The sequence below is a fragment of the Doryrhamphus excisus genome, chromosome 16, assembly GCF_030265055.1.
Source record: "Doryrhamphus excisus isolate RoL2022-K1 chromosome 16, RoL_Dexc_1.0, whole genome shotgun sequence".
NCBI lineage: Eukaryota > Metazoa > Chordata > Actinopteri > Syngnathiformes > Syngnathidae > Doryrhamphus > Doryrhamphus excisus.
Window position 1 is genome coordinate 18,562,625 of NC_080481.1, and position 22,145 is coordinate 18,584,769.

The 22,145-nt window shown below is 48.5% G+C and overlaps 2 protein-coding genes and 1 long non-coding RNA gene across 3 annotated transcripts; all 3 read left to right on the top strand.

Annotated features, from left to right (window-relative positions):
* The first annotated feature begins 519 nt into the window (after positions 1 to 519).
* zfp64 (zinc finger protein 64 homolog (mouse)) lies at positions 520 to 5,340 on the top strand. Its single transcript, XM_058052069.1, has 6 exons — positions 520 to 795; positions 1,047 to 1,208; positions 1,723 to 1,863; positions 1,996 to 2,058; positions 2,120 to 2,371; positions 3,197 to 5,340. Exons 1-6 carry the CDS (start codon positions 747 to 749, stop codon positions 4,300 to 4,302), a joined length of 1,773 nt encoding a protein of 590 aa, XP_057908052.1. The 5' UTR covers positions 520 to 746; the 3' UTR covers positions 4,303 to 5,340.
* A 4,752-nt stretch (positions 5,341 to 10,092) lies between these two features.
* On the top strand, positions 10,093 to 10,747 carry LOC131104657 (uncharacterized). The gene is made up of 3 exons (XR_009119814.1): positions 10,093 to 10,255; positions 10,362 to 10,476; positions 10,562 to 10,747. It is a non-coding gene; the product is annotated as an uncharacterized LOC131104657 (long non-coding RNA).
* Positions 10,748 to 15,766: 5,019 nt separating this feature from the next.
* On the top strand, positions 15,767 to 21,997 carry sall4 (spalt-like transcription factor 4). Its single transcript, XM_058052068.1, has 4 exons — positions 15,767 to 16,034; positions 17,398 to 19,596; positions 19,677 to 19,981; positions 20,376 to 21,997. Exons 1-4 carry the CDS (start codon positions 15,935 to 15,937, stop codon positions 20,850 to 20,852), a joined length of 3,081 nt encoding a protein of 1,026 aa, XP_057908051.1. The 5' UTR covers positions 15,767 to 15,934; the 3' UTR covers positions 20,853 to 21,997.
* Positions 21,998 to 22,145: the final 148 nt, after the last annotated feature.

Consider the following 22,145-nt stretch of genomic DNA (forward strand, 5'->3'; position numbering starts at 1 on the left):
GCCAATTGTTGACGTTCAAACCCACAAAGATGGGAAGTTACTCACTGGTGATTCTCCATTCTTTGATTCTGTTATATCTATTTGATTAAATATGTGTGTAATTATATTCATTCAATATTAAGTTGCTATATATATATAAATATGTTGTATTGCAAGATGAAGACAACATTTTATCACAATAAAGTTGTAATATTACACAATATTTTTACCTATGTCATTTTACCAAAATAAAGTATTGCAAAAAAAGTCAGAATTTTATGAGAATTCAGTGATGAATTAAGTTATGCATTCCATGCATAAAATGTGGTCATATTACAAAAATAAAGATGTGATATAAAAAAATACATCATTGTATATTTTGAAATAATCCTGAAAAAGTGACATCATTTAGTAACCAATATAATTTCCCATTCATATCTTTATTTCATTTTCGTCGCTTTTTAGAAATCCAAATCGTTGTTTTTTAATCACCAACTCTACGTGTGACGTCACTCCACCAACACCTCTGCGCACGCGTACCCGGCTGCCGTAAACCTGGAGTGACATGTCGCAAACCTCCTCCGAGCTGATGTTGTTGTCGCCTCGCTAGCTGTGTGTGTTTTTCGGCGTGTCTACCGCCTGAATGTCGTCGAATATTCACATCGTTTTAGCACCATGACGGAACAAGTCGTTGTCCTCACCAAAGTGTGACTCGGGTCGGGAGAAAGTGGCCGTGTTTGCCGCGGAAGGGGCCAGGACATGACTTGATGTGTCGCCAAATAAGCTCCACTATGGCGGCGGCTTACGACGCTGAAGGTATGAAGAAAACAGCTTCTTCTAATTCGCTTCTGCTTTCACTACTGCTGTGTTTGTTGCTTGTGAACAAAGCAAAACCAGTGGTGTGTAGCAATATATGGAAACACTTCATTGCTTTGGACGCTCACCTGCGCGGCTTGAACAGCTTATGTACTTCCGGGTTCTTTTCCTGGCGCTAAGCCGTACGGGTAATGTAGTGCACAACCTTGACGCAACTGCTGTTCACTAAAAGAGCGTCTTCTCCCACGCAGGACACTCTGTGGTGGTGGAGGTGAGCCCTGACATCCACATCTGTGGCTTCTGCAAGCAACAGTTCAACAACTTCCAAGTGTTTGTGGCGCACAAGCAGACTGGATGTTCTCGACAAAGCGTGAGGAGCACCTCAGCCGCCGCAGCAGCTTCCCCCCTGCCAGGTGACCTCATCGCCTCGTCATCTTCTCATGTCCTTCTTAGCTCTGGTGCCCGTGTCCATCTTCTGCTTCACCTCCTACCTACATCTTGCTTACCTTGCTTCCAGTTTCTCATCCTGCTCCTCGCTAGTCCTTTTCTCCTATTGTCTGGTCATCCTCATCACGCTGGGTTCCTTGTGTTCTCATCCAGCTCCGCTTCCTGGTCTTCTCATTTTCCTTGCTCTTGCATGCAACATTTTCTTTTAGGCTCTATGTTTCTCCTTTGTCCTGCTCCTCGCCATCTTCTCGTGTCCTGTTCCTTCATCTGACCGCCTTCTCAGCATTTTTACTGATTACGCTCCATTCATCATCTCATTTCCTCAGCTCTCATCTCATTCCTGAGAGCCTCACCCTCATCTTCTCGTGTTGTACTTTTGGGCCCATTCTGCTCATCTTCTGAAGCTTTTCTCCAGTTGCACTCGTCTTTTCATCTCATCTTCTTCTCGCCTTCCAATGTGTCTCATTTGTCCGTGCCCAGGCTCCAGCATGGAGGTGGTCTTGGAGGAGACCTTCCAGACGTGTCTCCTGAGAGGGGTCAAGAAGATCCTCACCAAACCGCAGAAGATCAAGAAGCTGAAAGACTCGCTGACGTCCAAGAGGCACAGCTGCTGTTTCTCAGGTGGGTTTGGTGCTCATTCAAGCTGTTCCATGAGGTGAATGGGTAACAGTTGGACGATGCCCGGTGCCATACGTGGTGCTGCTCGTGTGTTTGTACAGTGACAGGAAGCCATGCATGTTTCCTCTTGTCCAGGCTGCAGCTTTATGACGCAGTACGGCCAAAAGGACATGGAGAGACACTTGAAAACACACACAGGTACGCGCCCGCCTCGCCACCCGCACCGTCCTTTTACTGGAGCCATCCTCTCCGCACGCAGGCGAGAAGCCCTTTGAGTGCGAGCTGTGCCACAAGCGCTTCAGCCGGCGGGACAAGCTCAACATGCACAGCCGCTCGCACACGGGCGAGAAGCCGCATAAGTGCAAGCTGTGCACGTACGCCGCGGCCGACAGCAGCAGCCTGAAGAAGCACCTGAGGATCCACTACGACGAGCGGCCCTTCAAGTGCCAGATCTGCCCCTACGCCAGCCGCAACTCCAGCCAGCTCACCGTGCACCTCCGCTCGCACACCGGTAGGCCCCACCGCCGCCCTGGCCACGCCCTCACGTGCACTAGAGTAGCCGGTGTACAGCCTGTGTAGCAGCGGAGAGTTACTGCCATGATTGTGTCAGCACTCGTGCACCTTCCGACCGTGACGCTGCTCCCGCTAGGCGATCAGATCTTCACAATGTCAAAGTACATGTTGGAATTCGTGTTACTCCTGAATGAACCGCACCCCCCCCCCCCAGTACTAGCAGCACTCGTGCATCTCAGACTGTGACGCGGCTCCCACAAGGGAAGCCGATCTTTAGAATCTCATAGTGCATCTTGGAATTGGCGTTTCTCCTGAAGTAACCGCAGCTCCACTGTGCCAGCAGCACTCATGCGTCTGAGTCTGTGACGCTACCATCACCAAAGGAGCTGATGTTGAGGAAGGAACCGCAGCTCCCCCTCTACTCATGCACCCCCACTACTGTTATCTCAACCGACTGTGTGTTGATAGTTCATCTATCCTGCTATACAAGTTGTACACAGACTACTCTACTACTCTACAGTGTATCCAAGTGTACTTTCTACTGTGTTGTCCATTGACAAGATGCAACTCACAGGTGTGTCCTGGTGGTAGCGTCACGGCTCGCGGCTGCACGAGTGCTGCTGACACTGGAGAGCTACGGCTCGTTGAGCGGAAACATCATTTTGGACGTGTTGTCTGTGAGGTGTTTCCCCTCGATGAACCGCAGCTCCCCGGCGCCAGCAGCACTTGTGCATCCTACCACCACCGTGCCGGACGGTAGACAAGACACGGTTGTTCTGCGACTCAGACGTCATGTAGCCTTCCTTGCCGTGTCTTGTCCAAGGTGATGCGCCCTTCCAGTGCCAGCAGTGCGACGCCAAGTTCAAGATCAACTCTGACTTGAAGCGGCACGTCCGGGTCCACTCGGGGGAGAAGCCCTACAAGTGCGACCTGTGCGAGTACCGGTGCGCCATGAAAGGTAACCTCAAGTCGCACGTTCAGATCAAACACGCCACCGAGAACTCCTTCCACTGCGCGCACTGCGACTTTAAGTGCAGCAACAAGACGGCGCTGCGTCAGCACTCGCGCCAGCACCGGCCCGTTCAGCCCGTCCAGTGCCCCAAGTGCACGTACTCCTGCGCCAGCCGGGGGGCGCTCAAGGTCCACGAGAGGATCCACTCCGAGGAGCGTCCGTTCAAATGCGACTCCTGCGGCTACGCCTCCAAGCAGCGCAGCAACCTGGTCATCCACAGGAGGCGCTTCCATTCGGACGCGGCGGAGAAGGGCGGCGGGCGAGGGGGCGGCAAGAGGCCCGGCGACGACCCCCCCATGCCGGTCAGCTCTCGGTACCGGGCCAAACTGGACGCCGCTCGAGCCTTCGGCTGTGACTTGTGCAGCGCTTCGTTTGTCAGGGAGGACTCGCTGAGGAGTCACAGGAAGCAGCACAGGGAAGTCCAACCCCCCCTGCAGGGCCATGTCCAGGTGGACGCCCCGGTTCCCGCTGTGCCGCCTCAGGTGGAAGTCCCGGTACAGACGGACGCGTTGTCACAACTCAAAATCATCGTCTCTTCGGCGGAGAGTCCCAACAGGATGGTTCTGTTGAGCCCGGAACACCAGGACCTGGTGGTGAACTCCATGCTGCTGGCCCCCGGGCCACCCCAAAGCGCCGAGGCCACCTTCGTGCCCCAGACGGTCCTCTTGACGCCGCTGCACGCCACCGCTGACGAACCGCTGCACCAGGTCCACACGCTCCAACCCGCCGTCGTCACGCAGGACTCGGGCGCCGGCCCGCAGACCTTCATCACCACCTGCGCAGAACTGGAGGACCTGAGCGCTTTGGTGCAGGAGGGCGGCACCGAGGTGACGGTGGTGACGGAAGGGAACGGCGCCGTGCTGACGACTACACCCGGGGGCGGCGGGGAGGGGCGAGGGCAGTGCCTTAGCATGTGAGACACAAGCTAACCTTTTAGCCTAAACATCTCCTTGGCCAGTAAACGCAGTCGTTCACTGGACTTGCAGTTCCTCGACTGTTCCACCAGGGTGCAGCAGGTGGCTGGGAGACAATGACGCCACTCGGCTCAGCCTTGCAAGTATTGATTGCCTTCGTGATGAAAAAGTCTCCTCCGGCGTGGAACGAAGCCGTGCACAAAGATGCTCCACTCGCCAAAAAGCCAGCCTTTCTCTCCACGGATTGATTTTTCAATAAAGTGCCCGTTTGGCTTCGAGCGTCCCGAGTCGCTCTCTTGACTTGAGCACTTAGCGCTTCTAAGACGTCAAGGCTGCACTTGAACGCCTCACTATTGATTTCTGGTCCGGCTTTTTAGCGCTAACTGCTCCCTGCAGGTGGACAGGGTTTAGTCCCGCAGGACTGCAATCTATTTGTGTCGCCATGGGGGGGGCATCTCATTTGCATAAGCGGAATCATGTCTTTGCTTCACCGACGCAGTGGGAACGCACCACGGTTCTGATAAAGGTGCTGCTACATGCACATTGTTCAAATATTTATTATTATTGTCAAGTCTATATATATTTATATAGCCCTTCGTCACAAAAATCACTTGTCATTTAGTCAAATGTAGGAAAATAAATCAATAACAGTAAGTTTTTCATTGAATTGGAATGTTTTCACCTATTTTTGTGTGATGAACAGGAATCCTAACGACGAGTGGAAGACTTTGTAGGTCGTGTAGATAAAACCTGTTTTAGTTTAAACAGCAGCCATTCGCCAAAGTGCTTGCAGGAGTTAAAGGCCATCACTTTCTTCCGTCACCGATGGAGACCCCTGGCGAGAAAAGCAAAAGGAAATGAAAGTGAAAGTAAGCATTTGTATATTTTATGTATAGCTTTGAAATATTTTTGTTTTGGACATTCTTGAAGAGCTTTCACTTAAATGTGCCGTTTACAGTTGGGAATTCCAGTACTGTAATTTGATGTAGTTTGCCTTCATTTACTTGTACAATAAAAGACTTTTGGAAGGCAAATAAATGGAATATCCTTCACATTCTTTCATCTTTTCAAGCCAGGTGATGCCAAAAGAGGCTGTAATTATGACGACGATTTTTCTTACCGAAGACGTTAGCTAAGGAAACTGAGCCGATTGTTTTTGAGCTAAGTCGGCCGACATCTTGGCTGAGAAGTTCAGGGGATCTTAGTCTCACGTTTAAGTGCAAGGAATGCCGACTAGGTTACTTTTGGGAAAACTGTTTCGCATTCCAGCAGCTGATTTGGGATGAGAACCAGCTCGTTTTAGCTAGCTAGCTAACTAGCTGAGTCACACTTCCTATTCCCGTGTGTGACGTCACAGCCAAGATGGCGTCGGTGGAGAAAGTCGCCGGTAAGTTATTTATCTTTGACAGCAGGATGACAAATGTTATAGCAAGTTTTTTTTCATCCTGTATTTTTTTACAAACGTTCTTTGGTGTCATGGGAACTTTAAGCTTTAATTATTATTGTAATTAACTTTATAAGATACTCATATACATTTATATACAGATTTATATGGATGGTCAGCATAGTATCGGTGTACATTTGGCCGTACGGGTGTACTTAATGAAGTGACCTTTCTAGATGAGTGACTTTAAAGCTGCCCTGTGCGCGTGTGTGTTCCTCTTGAAGGTTGCAGCAGTTTGATATTGTTTGCCACTTCTCCACTTCCTTCCTTCCTGTGTTTGAGTGGTGGGGTCATAAATACCCCCCCATCTCCCTGCCCTCCTAAAACAGACCAACTAATTCCCACTTCCACGGGCAGCTGCTCCAAGAGGAGCGAGCTGCGGGGATCGTGGTACCGTGGTACCGTGGTGGCATCCCTGGTGAAATGCCCACGGTTAGATCCCATTTCTTATCTTGGTCAATACGACAAGCGTAACGCACGCTTGGCTCGCCAGTAGCAGTCTTGGACAAATCTTCAATGGAAATAGTCTGTTCCAGGGTCAAACTGTGGCTGCTGTAAATGCTTGATTAGACGTAGAAGTAAATACATAATATATATATTTACGTCTAAATAAAGGAATGAATTTCATGTTAGCTGGGAGTGGATTGTGGAGAAAAATGGTGTTGAGTGTGTGTGGGGGGGGGGTCCCTAATGCTTCAGCCTGTTGTCCTTTGGCTTTTTTCTTTTTTAAATCTCAGGCCAGCTTGTCAGGAAGTATTACCCTGACGTCTTGTTGTTGTTGCCGCTTTAAGACTTCAACACGGCACTTTTTCCAAATCGGGGCCATTAAAGTCTTTTTATGGCCAAAGGAAGGAGTGAGTGGAGGCGGCCATTGTTTACCATCACCGCCGACACTCTTCCACCTCATGTTTACATCTAGCGCCATCCTAAAAGCTTTATGACGCGCGCAGGCTAGCTTGCACATCATACAAGCGTAAAAAGAAGTGAAGTACTGTTCATAGTCATGTCAACAGTCATGTCTGTTCCGGGGTCAAGCTGTGGCCACGCTCAATGTTTTAGGTTACTAAAACGAATAAGTTACCAATCATAACGTCAACAAGTCAAATCATCTTCTGCTCGCCTGAAACGGCTGTTATGAATTCCTCACTGGCAAAAAAAACAAAAACAAACTTTTTTTGTTGTTGTTGCAAAAACAATGCTAGGAATTCCTGGGGTTTCAACAGATGGCTATTAGCAAGCAAAATATTGTCTTTGTTCACTCATGCCTTATCCTAGCAAAACAAACATGACGGGAATCTGATCTTTACACATGCAAGCCATTGTGTGTGTGTGTGTGTGTGTGTGTGTGTGTGTGTGCGTGTGCACGTGAGTGTGTGTGAGAGAGATGCATGAGTGTGCACTCCGTCTGCTATATTTGCCTACCTTGCTTGTCAGTAACATGACGTTATAATTATGAGGTGAAAGGTCAACACCATGACACCAAGAGTCCTCATGATGAGATAGAACATCAAGATTATGAGATCAAAAGTCAGACTTTCAAGGAAAAAGTCCTAATTATGAGACGCAAAGTTGAAATTGTAAGATAAACAGTCATTATTCTGAGATAAAAAGTAGAAATGATGAGGTAAGAAAGTCATAATTATGAGATAAAAGTAGAATTTAGGAGATAAAATGTCATTATTATAATTGATATTATGTATTTGCTTGACCCGGCCCGGCAGGGCCGATCCTTTCCTTCACGGCCAAAAAACAAAGGTGATGTTTGCCGCCGCCTCCTAGCACGTCTCAAAGGGACAACAATGGATGATGAATCCTGTCAGTCACCCGAGACTTCCAGCGTGCTGGAAAGTTTCCAACAAGGACCCACACCTTCACCAAACACCCCCGCCCCAAAATAACAGCAGCTTTCTGGCCGCACGGGATCATCTTGCTCAACCCCCAACCCAACTGACCTTCCATTTCCTATCAACTCCATTATCACCACTAACTTATTGCCACAACTATTGGATCACCACCAACCTACTACCCAATACTATTTTAGCACCACTAACCTACTACCCAATAGTATTTGATCACCACTAACCTACTACCCAATAGTATTTGATCACCACTAACCTACTACCCAATAGTATTTGATCACCACTAACTTACTACCCAATAGTATTTGATCACCACTAACTTACTACCCAATAGTATTTGATCACCACTAACCTACTACCCAATAGTATTTGATCACCACTAACTTACTACCCAATAGTATTTGATCACCACTAACTTATTACCCAATACTATTTGATCAGCACTAACTTACTACCAGGACTATTTTACCTGCACTAACTCACTACCAGGACTATTTTACCAGCACTAACTCACTACCAGGACTATTTTATTAGCACTAACTCACTACCAGGACTATTTGACCAGCACTAACTCACTACCAGGACTATTTTACCAGCACTAACTCATAACCAGGACTACGTACAGTAGTCTACTTCCCAATGAAAGTAAGTCAGGATTAGCAGGTAGAAGTCAGCATTAGGAGAAAAAAGTTGAAATGAGAAAATAAAAAGTGATAATTTTGAGATAAAATGTAAAAGTTTCCGCTATGAGATAAAGTGTTGACATTACAAGATAAAAAGTAGAAATGGCAAGACTAAAAAGTCAAAATTATGACGTACAAATTGTGATTATGAGATAAAAATGATGAGATAAAAGTTGAAATGACTAGATGATGTCAGATAAAAGTCCAAATCATGAGAGGAAAAGTTCCAGTTTTGGGATAAGAAAGTCCCAACTCTAAGATGAAGTCATAATTATGAGATAAAAAGTTGAAATGAGCAAATCAAAGTTGTAATAATGAGATGAAAATGATGAGTATGAGGTAAAAAGTCGAAATTCCAAGAGAAAAGCCAATGATGACATAAAGAGTCAATCTGGTGTCAAACGTTGAGATAAAAAAGGATGATTACGGAGACCAAAGTCACATTAGGAGATAAAAGTGGACGTTGCAAGACAAAAGGCAACGATGACAGAAAGTCACAATTATCATTTCAAAAGTACAAACTACGACTGTTCACATGACAACATCAAAGGTGGAAATTGTTGAATGATGACATAAGAAAGATGAGATATGAGGGATGAGATATGAGGTATGAGGCATGAGATATGAGGCATGAGATATGAGGTATGAGATATGAGGCATGAGATATGAGGCATGAGATATGAGGGATGAGATATGAGGGATGAGATATGAGGTATGAGATATGAGGGATGAGATATGAGGGATGAGATATGAGGTATGAGATATGAGGGATGAGATATGAGATATGAGGTATGAGGTATGAGATATGAGGTATGAGATATGAGGTATGAGGTATGAGGGATGAGATATGAGATATGAGATATGAAGTATGAGGGATGAGATATGAGGTATGAGATATGAGATATGAGATATGAGATATGAGGTATGAGGTATGAGATATGAGGTATGAGATATGAGATATGAGGTATGAGGTATGAGATATGAGGGATGAGATATGAGGTATGAGATATGAGGTATGAGATATGAGGGATGAGATATGAGATATGAGATATGAGATATGAAGTATGAGATATGAGGGATGAGATATGAGATATGAGGTATGAGATATGAGGGATGAGATATGAGATATGAGGTATGAGATATGAGGGATGAGATATGAGATATGAAGTATGAGATATGAGGGATGAGATATGAGGTATGAGATATGAAATATGAGGGATGAGATATGAGATAAAACAATTCCAAGATTTAAAAAAAATGAAGTAGAAGACAGTGTGGGTGGGTGGGGTGGGGGGGTCCAGTTGGGGTGTTGTGGGGCTGGAATGTGTTTTATTAGCATTTGTGATTTGTCCTCCCCCAGCGATGAAGGTGAAGGGGGGAGGTGGGGGGGTCTGAGAGTGGATGGATGCTAATCATATTTCAGCACAGGAAGTGTTTCTTAGGTGTGACGTTTGTGAAAGAAGCCATTAGCATGCACGCTCTCTGTGTTAGCATAGCATTGTTAGGCTGATGGCGTCATGGGGGGGGGGGGGGGGTATGGCTGTACATCCACTCTGGTCCACCTTCTTGTGGGCCCGCTTTGACCCATAAACAGTCGGCCGGGGGACTTCCTGTGGTCTCCACTCCAGATAATGAATGACTTGATGCCCCCCCCCCCCCCCCCCCCCCCCCATAGCCATCTTCTATTAATTACCCCCAGTAACTTGACACCTGGTGGGGAATGCTGTCAATCAGGATGAGTCTTTTCTGCTTTTAGGAAGATAAGTTGGCTACGGCCCCTGCAGATAAGATGAAGCCACCCCCACCCCCACCCACGTGACACCCACCCTGGCTGTAGTCATCACCTGGGTTGCTTCCTTTGACACCTCAAACGGAGCGAGGAAATCCATCCCGGGCAGGAAGTCTCACTAAGCCTGGAACCAAACGTGCTGCCATGGAGGACATTTGGCCCCCGCCTTACCTTCAGACAGGTAAGGACAGCATCTACCTACGTACCCCCCCACCCCAATGCTCCTGGCCACCTCCCCAGTCCCGCAAAGCCCCATCCCCCTTTCCTCTGCTTCTGCTGGCCTGCAGGAGGAGGGGTGCTCACACCCGGATCCCCAGCATGAGGGGACTACCAGGAGAGGCCCAGCATTCCGCCATGACCATCCTGAGCATCCTTCTTCCAAGGGTGGATCCCAGCCAGCAGGTGCTCTTCCACGCTAACTACGCCATGGAACCTCCATGGAACCATCATGGAACCATGACCAGCTTCTCCTACTTCTTCTCCCTAGCGGCCAACAAAACGCTACTGGGAGGACTGGGAGGACTACCAGGACACGGCCTGCACCAGGAAGAGCATCCGGAGTCGAAGCCGAGCCTGAGATACCACATGTCAGGATGCCGTGGGGACCAACCGCATGCTGGACCGGGTCTGGAGGTCTGGGGGGCAGAACTTGGAGAAGCTGTCCACAATGGAAGGTCCGGTAACAATGTGTGAGCGGGGGCGGGGGGGGGGCGGGGCGAGATGGGAAGGCGTCCAGGGAGTCCGGTTCGGGGGCCTTTGGGTCTCATCTCTGCTACCTGCGGACCATGTGGTCCTGATGGACCGCCAGACGGATTATGTCTCCTGGCTCGCCACCCAGACCCAGACCTGGATCAGCGGAGGACAATGCCATGAAAAAGTAGTAATACTTGGATAAAGTCATATTAATATTATATATATAATTCTTATATTTATTTATTTATTGGAAATATTCATTTTCATATTCAATTTCAACAGAAGGAAATCCAAAACAAAGGTGCTCAGGACAGAAAGATGTGGGGGGGGGGGGGGGGGGCAGCAGATGTGGGTGGGGGGTATTGTCGTGTTGAAGCCGTCGCCATGGCAACATCAATAAACTCACCTGGAATTTGGAATTAGAGGGGGGGGTGAGAATAAAGATGTATGATTTTTATTTTCTTTCCACCAGCATTTGGGGGAGGGGCGGGGGGGGGGGGGTCGTGGTTGCTGTAAAACATTGTCAGGTGACTTTTTACCCCCCAGTGCTTTATGCTGCTTTGTGTTGGTTTAGCCCCCCCCCCCCACCGTTTTTAAAATGCTGAGTCAATTATTTACCCCCCCCCCCCCACCCCACCACCACCACACACACACATTTTACTACTGGGTGTGATTGTTTGAATCCGCTCTTTTTACTTGATGACATTAGTCATATTTACAATAATACAAATGTTACAATATGTATACATACACGTACACACGTATAGTACATGTATACATGTATACATGTTGTATGTACATAAATCATTCTGTACAAATATAGAGAAAGGCATGATTTAAAAAAAACAATTCATACGTTCATTCATCAATAAAAAGAACATTGATGATTGAATCTGTGTACAAAATAAGTCATTGAGTTGAGCTAATAAGTCCTAAAAAAATAAATACTAGTACAATTATGATGGTATTATTTGGAAAACAAACCAATGAATTGATTTAGAAAATATGATGTCTGATTGACTTCAACTAATGTCCAGTAATTCTTTCAAAATAGAAATGAATAATAACAATAATAGCGTTTATTTAGTCAATCCATACGTCATTTAGTCCAAGCAGTAATAAACAAATATTGTATGTTCATTATAAACAAAGAGAAACACTAAGAAATACAATCATTGAAAAAGAAATCTAATTGATTTTGGAATTAATGTACAACATTTCAAATAATCAGTTGAGTCAACTGAATAATGAATTCATAGAAATCAATTGAAAAATAAATAGAATGATTAAAAAAGCAATAAAATGTAATGAATCCATTTGTTTACAAACTATAATGTTGAGTTTAGTTGAGTAGTAAAACCAAGAATTCTTTCAAGGTATGATTGCTAAAGAAATAAAACAAAGTACTACATCCTACTGTTTGTACAAGAGCAGTAAGCACGGGGACGCTCATTCAAGTCAATTGAAGTCATTGAAGTAAACACGTTAGTATATTCATTCATTTAATACCGCAATTTCATAAATGTTATGTTCAGTTCATTTGTGTGATGGTATACTGTGCCATGCTATGCTATACTGTGCTATGCTAGTATGCTATGCTACATTGTCATATTTCATTTTCTTCTGCTTCCGTGAGCTTATAGTTCTATTTGTTCTGCCTCTTTTATTGTATAGTATTTCCCACCATTCCTCCTCTATTAGGGTTGGTTATTCCATCCATGAATGATTGGATTGTTGTTGTGTCCTCCTGCCTCCATTATTCAACATTTCATCACTGTTGACTCCGTCACTCTATTTTGGTTATTTCCTTTCCTAGAGGAGCGGGGGTTGCGGGGGGGGGGGGGGGGGGGGGGGGGTGTCATGGTTGCATGAGTGCACACAGTCACAGAAGAGGAAGAAACAAAACAGCGTATTCAAGCATACCTTCTTATTGGGGGGGCCATAAAGCGTCTAGACAGCACTCCCCCCCTTTTTTTCTTTTTACACCTTCAGCCGAGCTCTCATTTGGTCTCAAGTTGTTTATCGGCCGTCTCCTTACATAACACCTATAGAGAGAAATAGCAGTCATTGTATGGATGCTTGCTGGCCTTCCTCCATCTTTTTACACCACAAGGTTCACTCTCTAGTTCAAAGGTTAACGTGACACCAAAGATAATCTCTGTCATGGTACGGCTGGCTGCTGTTGTATGCCGCAATGTGGCACTATTTAGTGACACTATTAATGTAAACATGACGCTAAAGATGCTATTGTATGCCGCAATGTGGCACTATTTAGTGACATAAGGCATTATTAATGTAAACATGACGCTAAAGATGCTGTTGTATGCCACAATGTGGCACTATTCATTGTAAACATGACCCAAAAGATGGTGTGATATGGCAGAATGTGGCACTATTTAGTGACATAAGGCATTATTAATGTAAACATGACGCTAAAGATGCTGTTGTATGCCTCAATGTGGCACTATTCATTGTAAACATGACCCAAAAGATGGTGTGATATGGCAGAATGTGGCACTATTTAGTGACATAAGGCACTATTAATGTAAACATGACCCTAAAGATGCTGTTGTATGGCAGAATGTGGCACTATTCATTGTAAACATGACCCAAAAGATGGTGTGATATGGCAGAATGTGGCACTATTTAGTGACATAAGGCACTATTAATGTAAACATGACACTAAAGATGCTATTGTATGCCACAATGTGGCACTATTCATTGTAAACATGACCCTAAAGATGGTGTGATATGGCAGAATGTGGCACTATTTAGTGACATAAGGCATTATTAATGTAAACATGACGCTAAAGATGCTGTTGTATGCCTCAATGTGGCACTATTCATTGTAAACATGACCCAAAAGATGGTGTGATATGGCAGAATGTGGCACTATTTAGTGACATAAGGCACTATTAATGTAAACATGACCCTAAAGATGCTGTTGTATGGCAGAATGTGGCACTATTCATTGTAAACATGACCCAAAAGATGGTGTTATATGGCAGAATGTGGCACTATTTAGTGACATAAGGCACTATTAATGTAAACATGACGCTAAAGATGCTATTGTATGCCACAATGTGGCACTATTCATTGTAAACATGACCCTAAAGATGGTGTTATATGGCAGAATGTGGCACTATTTAGTGACATAAGGCACTATTAATGTAAACATGACCCTAAAGATGGTGTGATATGCCAGAATGTGGCACTATTAATGTAAACATGACGCTAAAGATGCTGTTGTATGGCAGAATGTGGCACTATTCATTGTAAACATGACCCTAAAGATGGTGTGATATGGCAGAATGTGGCACTATTTAGTGACATAAGGCACTATTAATGTAAACATGACACTAAAGATGGTGTGATATGGCAGAATGTGGCACTATTTAGTGTAAACATGACACTAAAGCTAACATGCTGGACATGTTCCACGCCAGCCAGTGTCGCCGTGAGTGAGATTAGGCAGGTTAGGTTAAGTGGACCAACGGGACTGGCGCTAATCCCAGTCTTTCCCAAAGGTTCCCACACGGCGTGTCCCATCTGAGCTGACCCTACAGCGTCCGTGCAGTCCGACTGGGAATGTGGCTGGCATGGACAAAAAGAAATGCCTGCCTGTGTCCGGGGGGGGGCAGACGGCTCCAGGAGGACTCCTTCATGTACTTTTGATTCCAGTCATCAGGTGTGGCCATATTGGATTCCTCTTTTGGCTCTTTGTGGCGGATGGGAATGTCGATCCAAGCCAGGCAGGAAAGAAGGTGACGATTTAGGTTTTGGGGTTTGGTGGGACCAGAGTATGTTTTGGGTTCATTTGATAGAAAACTATTCAAATTCATCATCATTTGTATTCCTTCATCTTTATTATTGATGCTATTTTTAGCATACACAATCATTTGGGGATTTTTACACATTTGTTTATTATAAATTCACAAATGGGAATATTTCATCTTCATGTTGGCATGTGATGTCCAGACGAGTCTACGTAGCACGCCAGACCGCTTTGCATTTAGACCATAGACCATTTGGGTCTACACGGTCCCCCAAAGGACGTTACGCAGACGTCCCGCCTTAAAACAGCCAATAATCATCACAATGAACAGAGCAGACGTTTGGATGCACGTTTGCATCCTCTTCGGGGGCGTGGCCATGACTCTTATTGTCCATCCACGTCACTTAGCAACAGAAACCATGATGTCGTGATGATGTCGTGATGATGTCGTGATGATGTCGAGATGATGTTGTGATGATGTCATAAAAGTATTTCCTATGGATGCCATAGCAAGTCAACACAAGACCAGGGCTGCCAACACTCATCAATCATTGATGATTGGCTTCTTCTTTCATGTCTCATGACGTTTCTAATCAGGGACAACACAAATATTGATTATGTTAATAATCAAACACAAATATTGATTATGTTAATAATCAAACACAAATATTCATTCATTTTCTACCGCTTTTCCTCACGAGTGTCGCGGGGGTGCTGGAGCCTATCCCAGCTGTCTTTGGGCGAGAGGCGGGGTACACCCTGGACTGGTGGCCAGCCAATCACAGGGCAACACAAATATTGATTATGTTAATAATCAAAGAGAAATATTGACGTAAATAAATATGTTCTCTTGATTAGCAACAATGGCAACAGCACAACAAAAGCGTGTTAAACAACAACACACAAACAAGTCAATATTACAATACATATACATAATACATATAATAGTCTGATACCGACGCTACCTGGTATCGGTAAATATCGATATTGGACTCGATCCGCCCAGCCTGAGGGCCGGCGTGCTGGGCGTCCATAAACCGGCCCTCCACGCCTCCAGGCCGGCCCTCCACACCTCCAGGCCGGCCACTGGTCGTCCTCCTCCCGCCCCCACCTCTGGTCAGTGAGCCGGGAGGGGTGGAGGTTTGCTCATTTGCATAATGGAGTCGAGCCAATCAGCTGTCAGAGCTCTGTGATAAATCGCAATGCATTATTGATCATAATAATCACCTTGACATGCGCATTTCTACTTGAGGACCGCGGGGGGAGGTGGTGTGGGGGGGGTCATTTCACCTCCTTGTTTCAGAAGAATTAGTAGTAGTAGTAGGAGGAGGAGTAGTAGAAGAAGAGGAGGATAATTGTGCGGAACTTCTTTTTGGGGCAGATGGTTGCACCATGTCGAGGCGCAAGCAAGCCAAACCTCAGCACATCAACTCGGACGAACCTTCTCCTGCCGCCGCTTCCTCCTCGTCCTCCTCCTCTTGCAGCCACAATGGTGAGTTGGAAGCCAAACTAATGCGTGAGAATCCGTCCGTGTCTTGAAACGCCAAGTTTGGAGCCGCTGAAACTCACCAGGTGTGGGAGTCACGTTAGTCACATTGTATCGAATGTGCCAACCGGAATCGCAACTTTCCTTCAAATTACCTGTTGATCGCTTGTCTCTTTCTAGTGGGAATTCAGCTTCCCCGCAAGTGACCTGAACCCCCAAGGCCTTTACAACACCATTTATTAAGGATAGATATTTTTAATCTCTGGAAAAAATGATTTTTTTGGCCTGCTGATTGTGACGAATCTACACTACTGAATCGCGCGTTACGTTATTATACGAGTTCCTTAATCGTGCCCGGTTGAATGAAATGGCGTTTTCTTCACATTGTTTTAAGTTTTTAAAACAAAGGTCACCCCCCTTTTCACTAAAAGGGTATGAAACGGGACTCCCGTAAGCCGACCCAAAGGCAATAAATCCCCCAGTTTAATGCATGACTGTTTCCTTTGGTACCATGTTGGACGGTGGGGGATGGAGCAGGGTGGCCCTTTTTGTGGCGTGTGCTGGGTGGTGGGGGGCCCTTCCTCCGTCACTTTGTAAAAGTTGGAATATCCAATAGTTTGACCGAGTGGAGGTGCGGTACGAGTTAAGCTAAATGTAAAAAAAACTTTATTTAACAATGGACCGAACACTTTGCTCGTGTTAGGCTGACCTCGTGCCATGCACTCCCCCAAAGGTGAAGCGGGTCGGGCGCCCCCAGGCGGCCAACCGCGGCACTGCCGCCGCTCCGTGCTCCTGAAATCCGCAAACGTGTTTCATTTCGGAGCGATAAGATTGCAGATGCGCTGCATTGTGCGCAAATGTGGCGGTGACCCCTCCCCCTCCCCTCCCCCACCGGCCTGTGTAGTATTGTGATGCACCTTTTTTCTTTTTTTGCAGTTTTGTGTTTAGTGGCCTTCCCTCCCTGCTGGGCAATTATCAAGTCCAACAGTTTCTTTAGGGCAAATGCAAACAGGTGGTTTTGCAGGCCGCTCTCACCCCCCCACCCCACCCCCACCCCCGCGCAAGGCATTAGCATTTAACAATACACCCAGTTGTTGTGAAATGCCTCCTTTTGCAGACAAATGCAGTACTTTATGGTGCTTTTAATTGGACCGTAGTCCTTTCTGGCTATTTGAATGCAAACGCGGGGGATCCAGTCCCCTTTTCCCGATATTTACCCCCCCCCCCCCGCACTCGTCATTAAAATGCTTTGTCCTCCCGCACTTTGTTGCGGGTCACGTTGACGCTCAATTCAAGGTTTTGCTGTACTTTTTCCCAACTGGCACGTTGGTGAGTATTTGTGTACTAACCCGATCCCGGCTTCTTCTAGATGAGCCAGCTGAGGAGGCCGGGGGCGGCCAAGTGAAGAGGTTCCGAATGGACCAGACCAAGGTCTGCGGCAAGTGCTGCGCCGAGTTCTTCGACGAGGCCCAGTTCGTGGAGCACGAAAAGACCTGCGCCAAGAACCAGCAGGTGCTCATCATGAAGGACGGCGACGGCAGCGAGGAATATTCCCAAGGCTCCCCCGCCAGCGACGACGACGACAGCCGCTCCAGCAACCTGTCGCTCGCCAACGGAGACCAGATGGAGCGAGCCGAGGAGGACTCCAACATGATGGCAGAGGACCCGCGGGAGACCGAGACCATCTTCCAGTCTTCTCCCGACACGCCGTCTCAGGACGCCATGCAGGTCCTCCCCATGATCTTGGAGCAGTTGGTGTGCCTCCAGCAGCAGCAGCTACAGCAGATCCAGATCACGGAACAGATCAGAATCCAGGTGGCCATGATGACCCCGCAGGGTCTCCAGTCGTCCGTGGGGGCCGGCGCCGACCCCCTCAAGGCCCTCGGGGCTCATCTCTCCCAGCAGCTGTCTGCCGCAGCAGCCTTGATCGGGAAAAGGAGCGGGAGTCAAAGCCTGTCCGTGGAGGCGGTGAAGACGGCGGCGCTGCCGCTAGCCGCTAGCATGTCGGCGTCTGTGCCCGGAGGCCTGAGCGCGACGGGCGGTCCGGATCTGGCCGGCCGTTTGGCGGCCCTGCTGCCCGAGTCGTCGTCTTCGGCGGCAGCGGCGGCCTTCCCGGGCGCCTTCAGCGCCATCCAAGCGGGGCCGGACTCCAAAAAGGCAAAGGGGAAGCTGCTGACTCTCCCGGGGGAGTCCAAGACCGGCGAGTCCATGTACAAGCACAAGTGCAAGTACTGCGGCAAGACCTTCGGCAACGACAGCGCCCTGCAGATCCACCTGCGCTCCCACACGGGGGAGCGGCCCTTCAAGTGCAACATCTGCGGGAACCGCTTCACCACCAAAGGCAACCTGAAGGTGCACTTCCAGCGGCACAAGGACAAGTATCCCAACATCAGCATGAACCCCCACCCCGTGCCGGAACACCTGGACAACATTCCCACCAGCAGCGGGATTCCCTTCGGGATGTCCGTGCCCATGGAGGAGCCCGGCGAGATGAAGCCGGTGCTCGGCTTCCACTCCTTCAAGAGCACCTTTGATGGCTTCGGAGGAGAGCCCTTTTCCCAGAGACCCTCGCCGTCAACAAGCGACGTCTTCAGCCAGGAGAGGAGGCTGGATCACGGCCAGAAGGACGCCAAAGACCTCCTGGGACCGCCGCATCACATGAACGGGAGCGAGCAGAGCTCCGGAACGGCCAGGCTTCAGCAGATGGTGGACGGCTTGGAGAAGAGGACCAACGACCCCAACGAGTGCGTCATCTGCCACCGCATCCTCAGCTGCCAGAGCTCGCTGAAGATGCACTACCGCACGCACACCGGCGAGCGGCCGTACAAGTGCAAGATCTGCGGCCGCGCCTTCTCCACCAAGGGCAACCTGAAGGCCCACTACGGCGTCCACCGCGCCAACACGCCTCTCAAAATGCAGCACTCGTGCCCCATCTGCCAGAAGAAGTTCACCAACGCCGTGGTCCTGCAGCAGCACATCCGCATGCACATGGGCGGGCAAATCCCCAACACCCCCGTGCCCGAAAACCCCTTCGAGGCGCAGCCGGAAGCCGTCCGCTCCTCCCTGCCGGAGGAGAGGTCGGCGGAGGTCAAGGGCGTTGACGCCAGCGTGGAAAACCCAGAAGCGGATGTGAAGCCCAACGAGAACGCCGACGCCCTGCCGCCTGCCGCCGACGCGCCGGCCGCCGTGTTCTCCAGCCTGGACGTCTTGAAGAACCTCACCTCGGCTCTGGCGCTGAACCGCCAGAGCAGCGTTCAGTCGGAGAGCGAAGGAACGCCCACCGAGTCGCCGGCGGCTCCCAGAGAGCAGGAGAACGGCTGCAGCCCGGGGCTGTCGGACGCCGCCGCCTTCCATTCGGCGTCCCCCGTCAACGACAACGGAGGCGGCCTCAACCCTCCCGAACCGGCTGGCGAGGAGTTTCCAAGGAACGGCTCCAAAGCCGATCTGGACGCTCCGTCTCAAGACGCCGGCGAATCCAGCGGCGCTCTCGACCTCACGGCGTCCAGCAGCTTCACCCCGAGAACCATCAAAGAAGAACCCGGCCTGCCCTTCGCCAACGGAGAATACGGTAAGGAGCTCAGGACTGCAATCTATTGGTGGTGGAAGCTAATGGAAGCTAATGCTCTCCTCTTCCTCTTCCTCCGCCAGGCCCGAGCGGCATATCTTTCATGAGGATCTCCTCCGCTTTGGCGGGTCTGGAGATGAAGATGCCCCCAGAGAACGCCATGGGCGGCCACGCTTTGTTCGGCTCTCCGATGCCTCAGGGGGCGGCGCCGCCTTCACTGGTCTCGGCCACGCCTCGCCGCGCCGCCAAGCAGCACGTTTGTAACGTCTGCGGGAAGAACTTCTCCTCGGCCAGCGCCCTGCAGATCCACGAGCGCACCCACACCGGGGAGAAGCCCTTCGCCTGCAACATCTGCGGCAGGGCCTTCACCACCAAGGGCAACCTGAAGGTACGCCTGACACGTGACATCATACGCCTGGCTCGTACCACCAGAAGGAAATGGCCAATATGAGGAATAAGGCTAATAAATCTCCAAATAATCATGGAATAGATGGGAAAATGGAACACCAAATATGGACAGAAGAGAAAATGGGAATAGTAAATGAGAAATTATAGGAACCAAAAATGCAAATTAATTTCTAAAATGGAGGAAAAGAAGATCCCTCAAATTTGCTGATTTTTCTCTTCCAAAAATAATGGTGCCAAATATCTGTGGTGGTCTAACTGTATCGGTGGCGGGCCGGCACACACCAATGCATATATATATATATATAATATAATATAATATATATGATATGATATGATATGACCATAAAACATCTAATCTTCATGTCCTCCTCCAGGTGCACATCGGCACCCACATGTGGAACAGCTCGTCCAGGCGGGGTCAGCGGCTCTCGCTGGACAGCCCCATGCCGCTGATGACCATGGGCCCCGAGGCCAAGATGGCGGCCCCGCCCAAAGACCTCCCCCAGGCGCCGCCCATGAACTTCGACCCGTCCCTTTGGAACCAGTACGCGGCGGCGGCCTTCACCGGCGGCCTGACCATGAAGACCAATGAGATCTCCGTCATCCAGGGGGGCGGCATCCCCCTGCCCGGGAGCCCCGGGGGCGGCGGCGCCCCGCTGATTGGCTCCACCGGGGGCCTGGTGAAGATGGACGGATCGCACGCCGGCTCGGGCTCGCACGCCGGCGCCCACTCCAGCTCGCACTCGGGCTTGCCCCCCAGCGTGGCGGAAATGGAGAAGAACGGCTCGGACGGCGTCCCCAAATCTCAGTTCCCGCATTTCATGGAGGAGGGGAAGATTGCGGTGAATTAGCCGCCACCTGGACTTGTCTCCGACCCCCCAAATGAGGTACAATCAATCTTCACCCAAAGACCGTTGGACCTGATGGAACTACTGTAGGTCTTTCCATCGCTTGGTCTTGTCTCCTCCATTGGTTGGTCTCGTCTCCTCCATTGGTTGGTCTCGTCTCCTCCATTGGTTGGTCTCGTCTCCTCCATTGGTTGGTCTCGTCTCCTCCATTGGTTGGTCTCGTCTCCTCCATTGGTTGGTCTCGTCTCCTCCATTGGTTGGTCTCGTCTCCTCCATTGGTTGGTCTCGTCTCCTCCATTGGTTGGTCTCGTCTCCACAGGCTTGAATGTATCTCTTACTTGAAACCTCTTTCCTTTGTTCCTGTTTTTGAAGGTTGCCGTTAAAAGCTGGTGTCTTCAGGTCAGCGCTCAGGCCCCCCCCCCCCCCCCCCCCCCCATGTTTTTATTTTCTAGTGTATGTTTGACATTGAAGGGGCAGACGGGCCCGTCTATAATAAAGTAGCCATTTGGTGCAGGTAGCCGGCGAGTGCCTGACTGGAATGGTGTGATGTCAGATTGAAGGCTGGGTGATCTTTGCGCCACGTCGCATTGCTCGTGTGGCACACGTGCACGCGTGCCGCCTGTGGTTCCCTTGTGGGGTCCTTTTTTTTTTTTTTTTTTAAATCTCCAGCCTGCACTTTATTGAAGGTTTACGCTAACATTGCATCTGTCTTCATCCTGTTTAACCGTCTTCAAGTTGTAGCATCCTTAATTTATTTGTAATCCACAAGGCTTGACAAGTTCAGGGGGTTAAAGTCTACCTCTTTGTGTGTGTGTGTGTGTGTGTGTGTGTGTGTGAGACTCAACAGTACATTCTTTCTGCTGTGTTGAAATGAAACGAATGTATCACTGGACACTTTACACGAGTCCTGATGAGTCCCCCCCTGCTGTACATTCCTTGGCCATATGCATTTGCCACATTGTGCCTTTTTGCCACCAAGAGAACCGTGTCCAAAACTGCTTTCAATCCAATGTTGAGCCGCTGCGGCTTGTTTACGGTGTACATTGTTGCCTTTTCTTCTTCTAATGTTTCCTTCAATGATATTTGCTGGTTTTGAAAAATAAAATCAGGGTGACTTTTTTTTCCAACGTGGATTTTACCATTCTCTTCACACACACATCCCTGTTTTATTTATTTATTTATATATCAGTGGCCAGGCTGTTTTTTTTCATTCTTACAATTAATTTAATTTAAAAAAAAAATCGAATTTTGCAAGAATAAGTTCAAAATATTAAGAAAACAAAATTGAAATGGGGG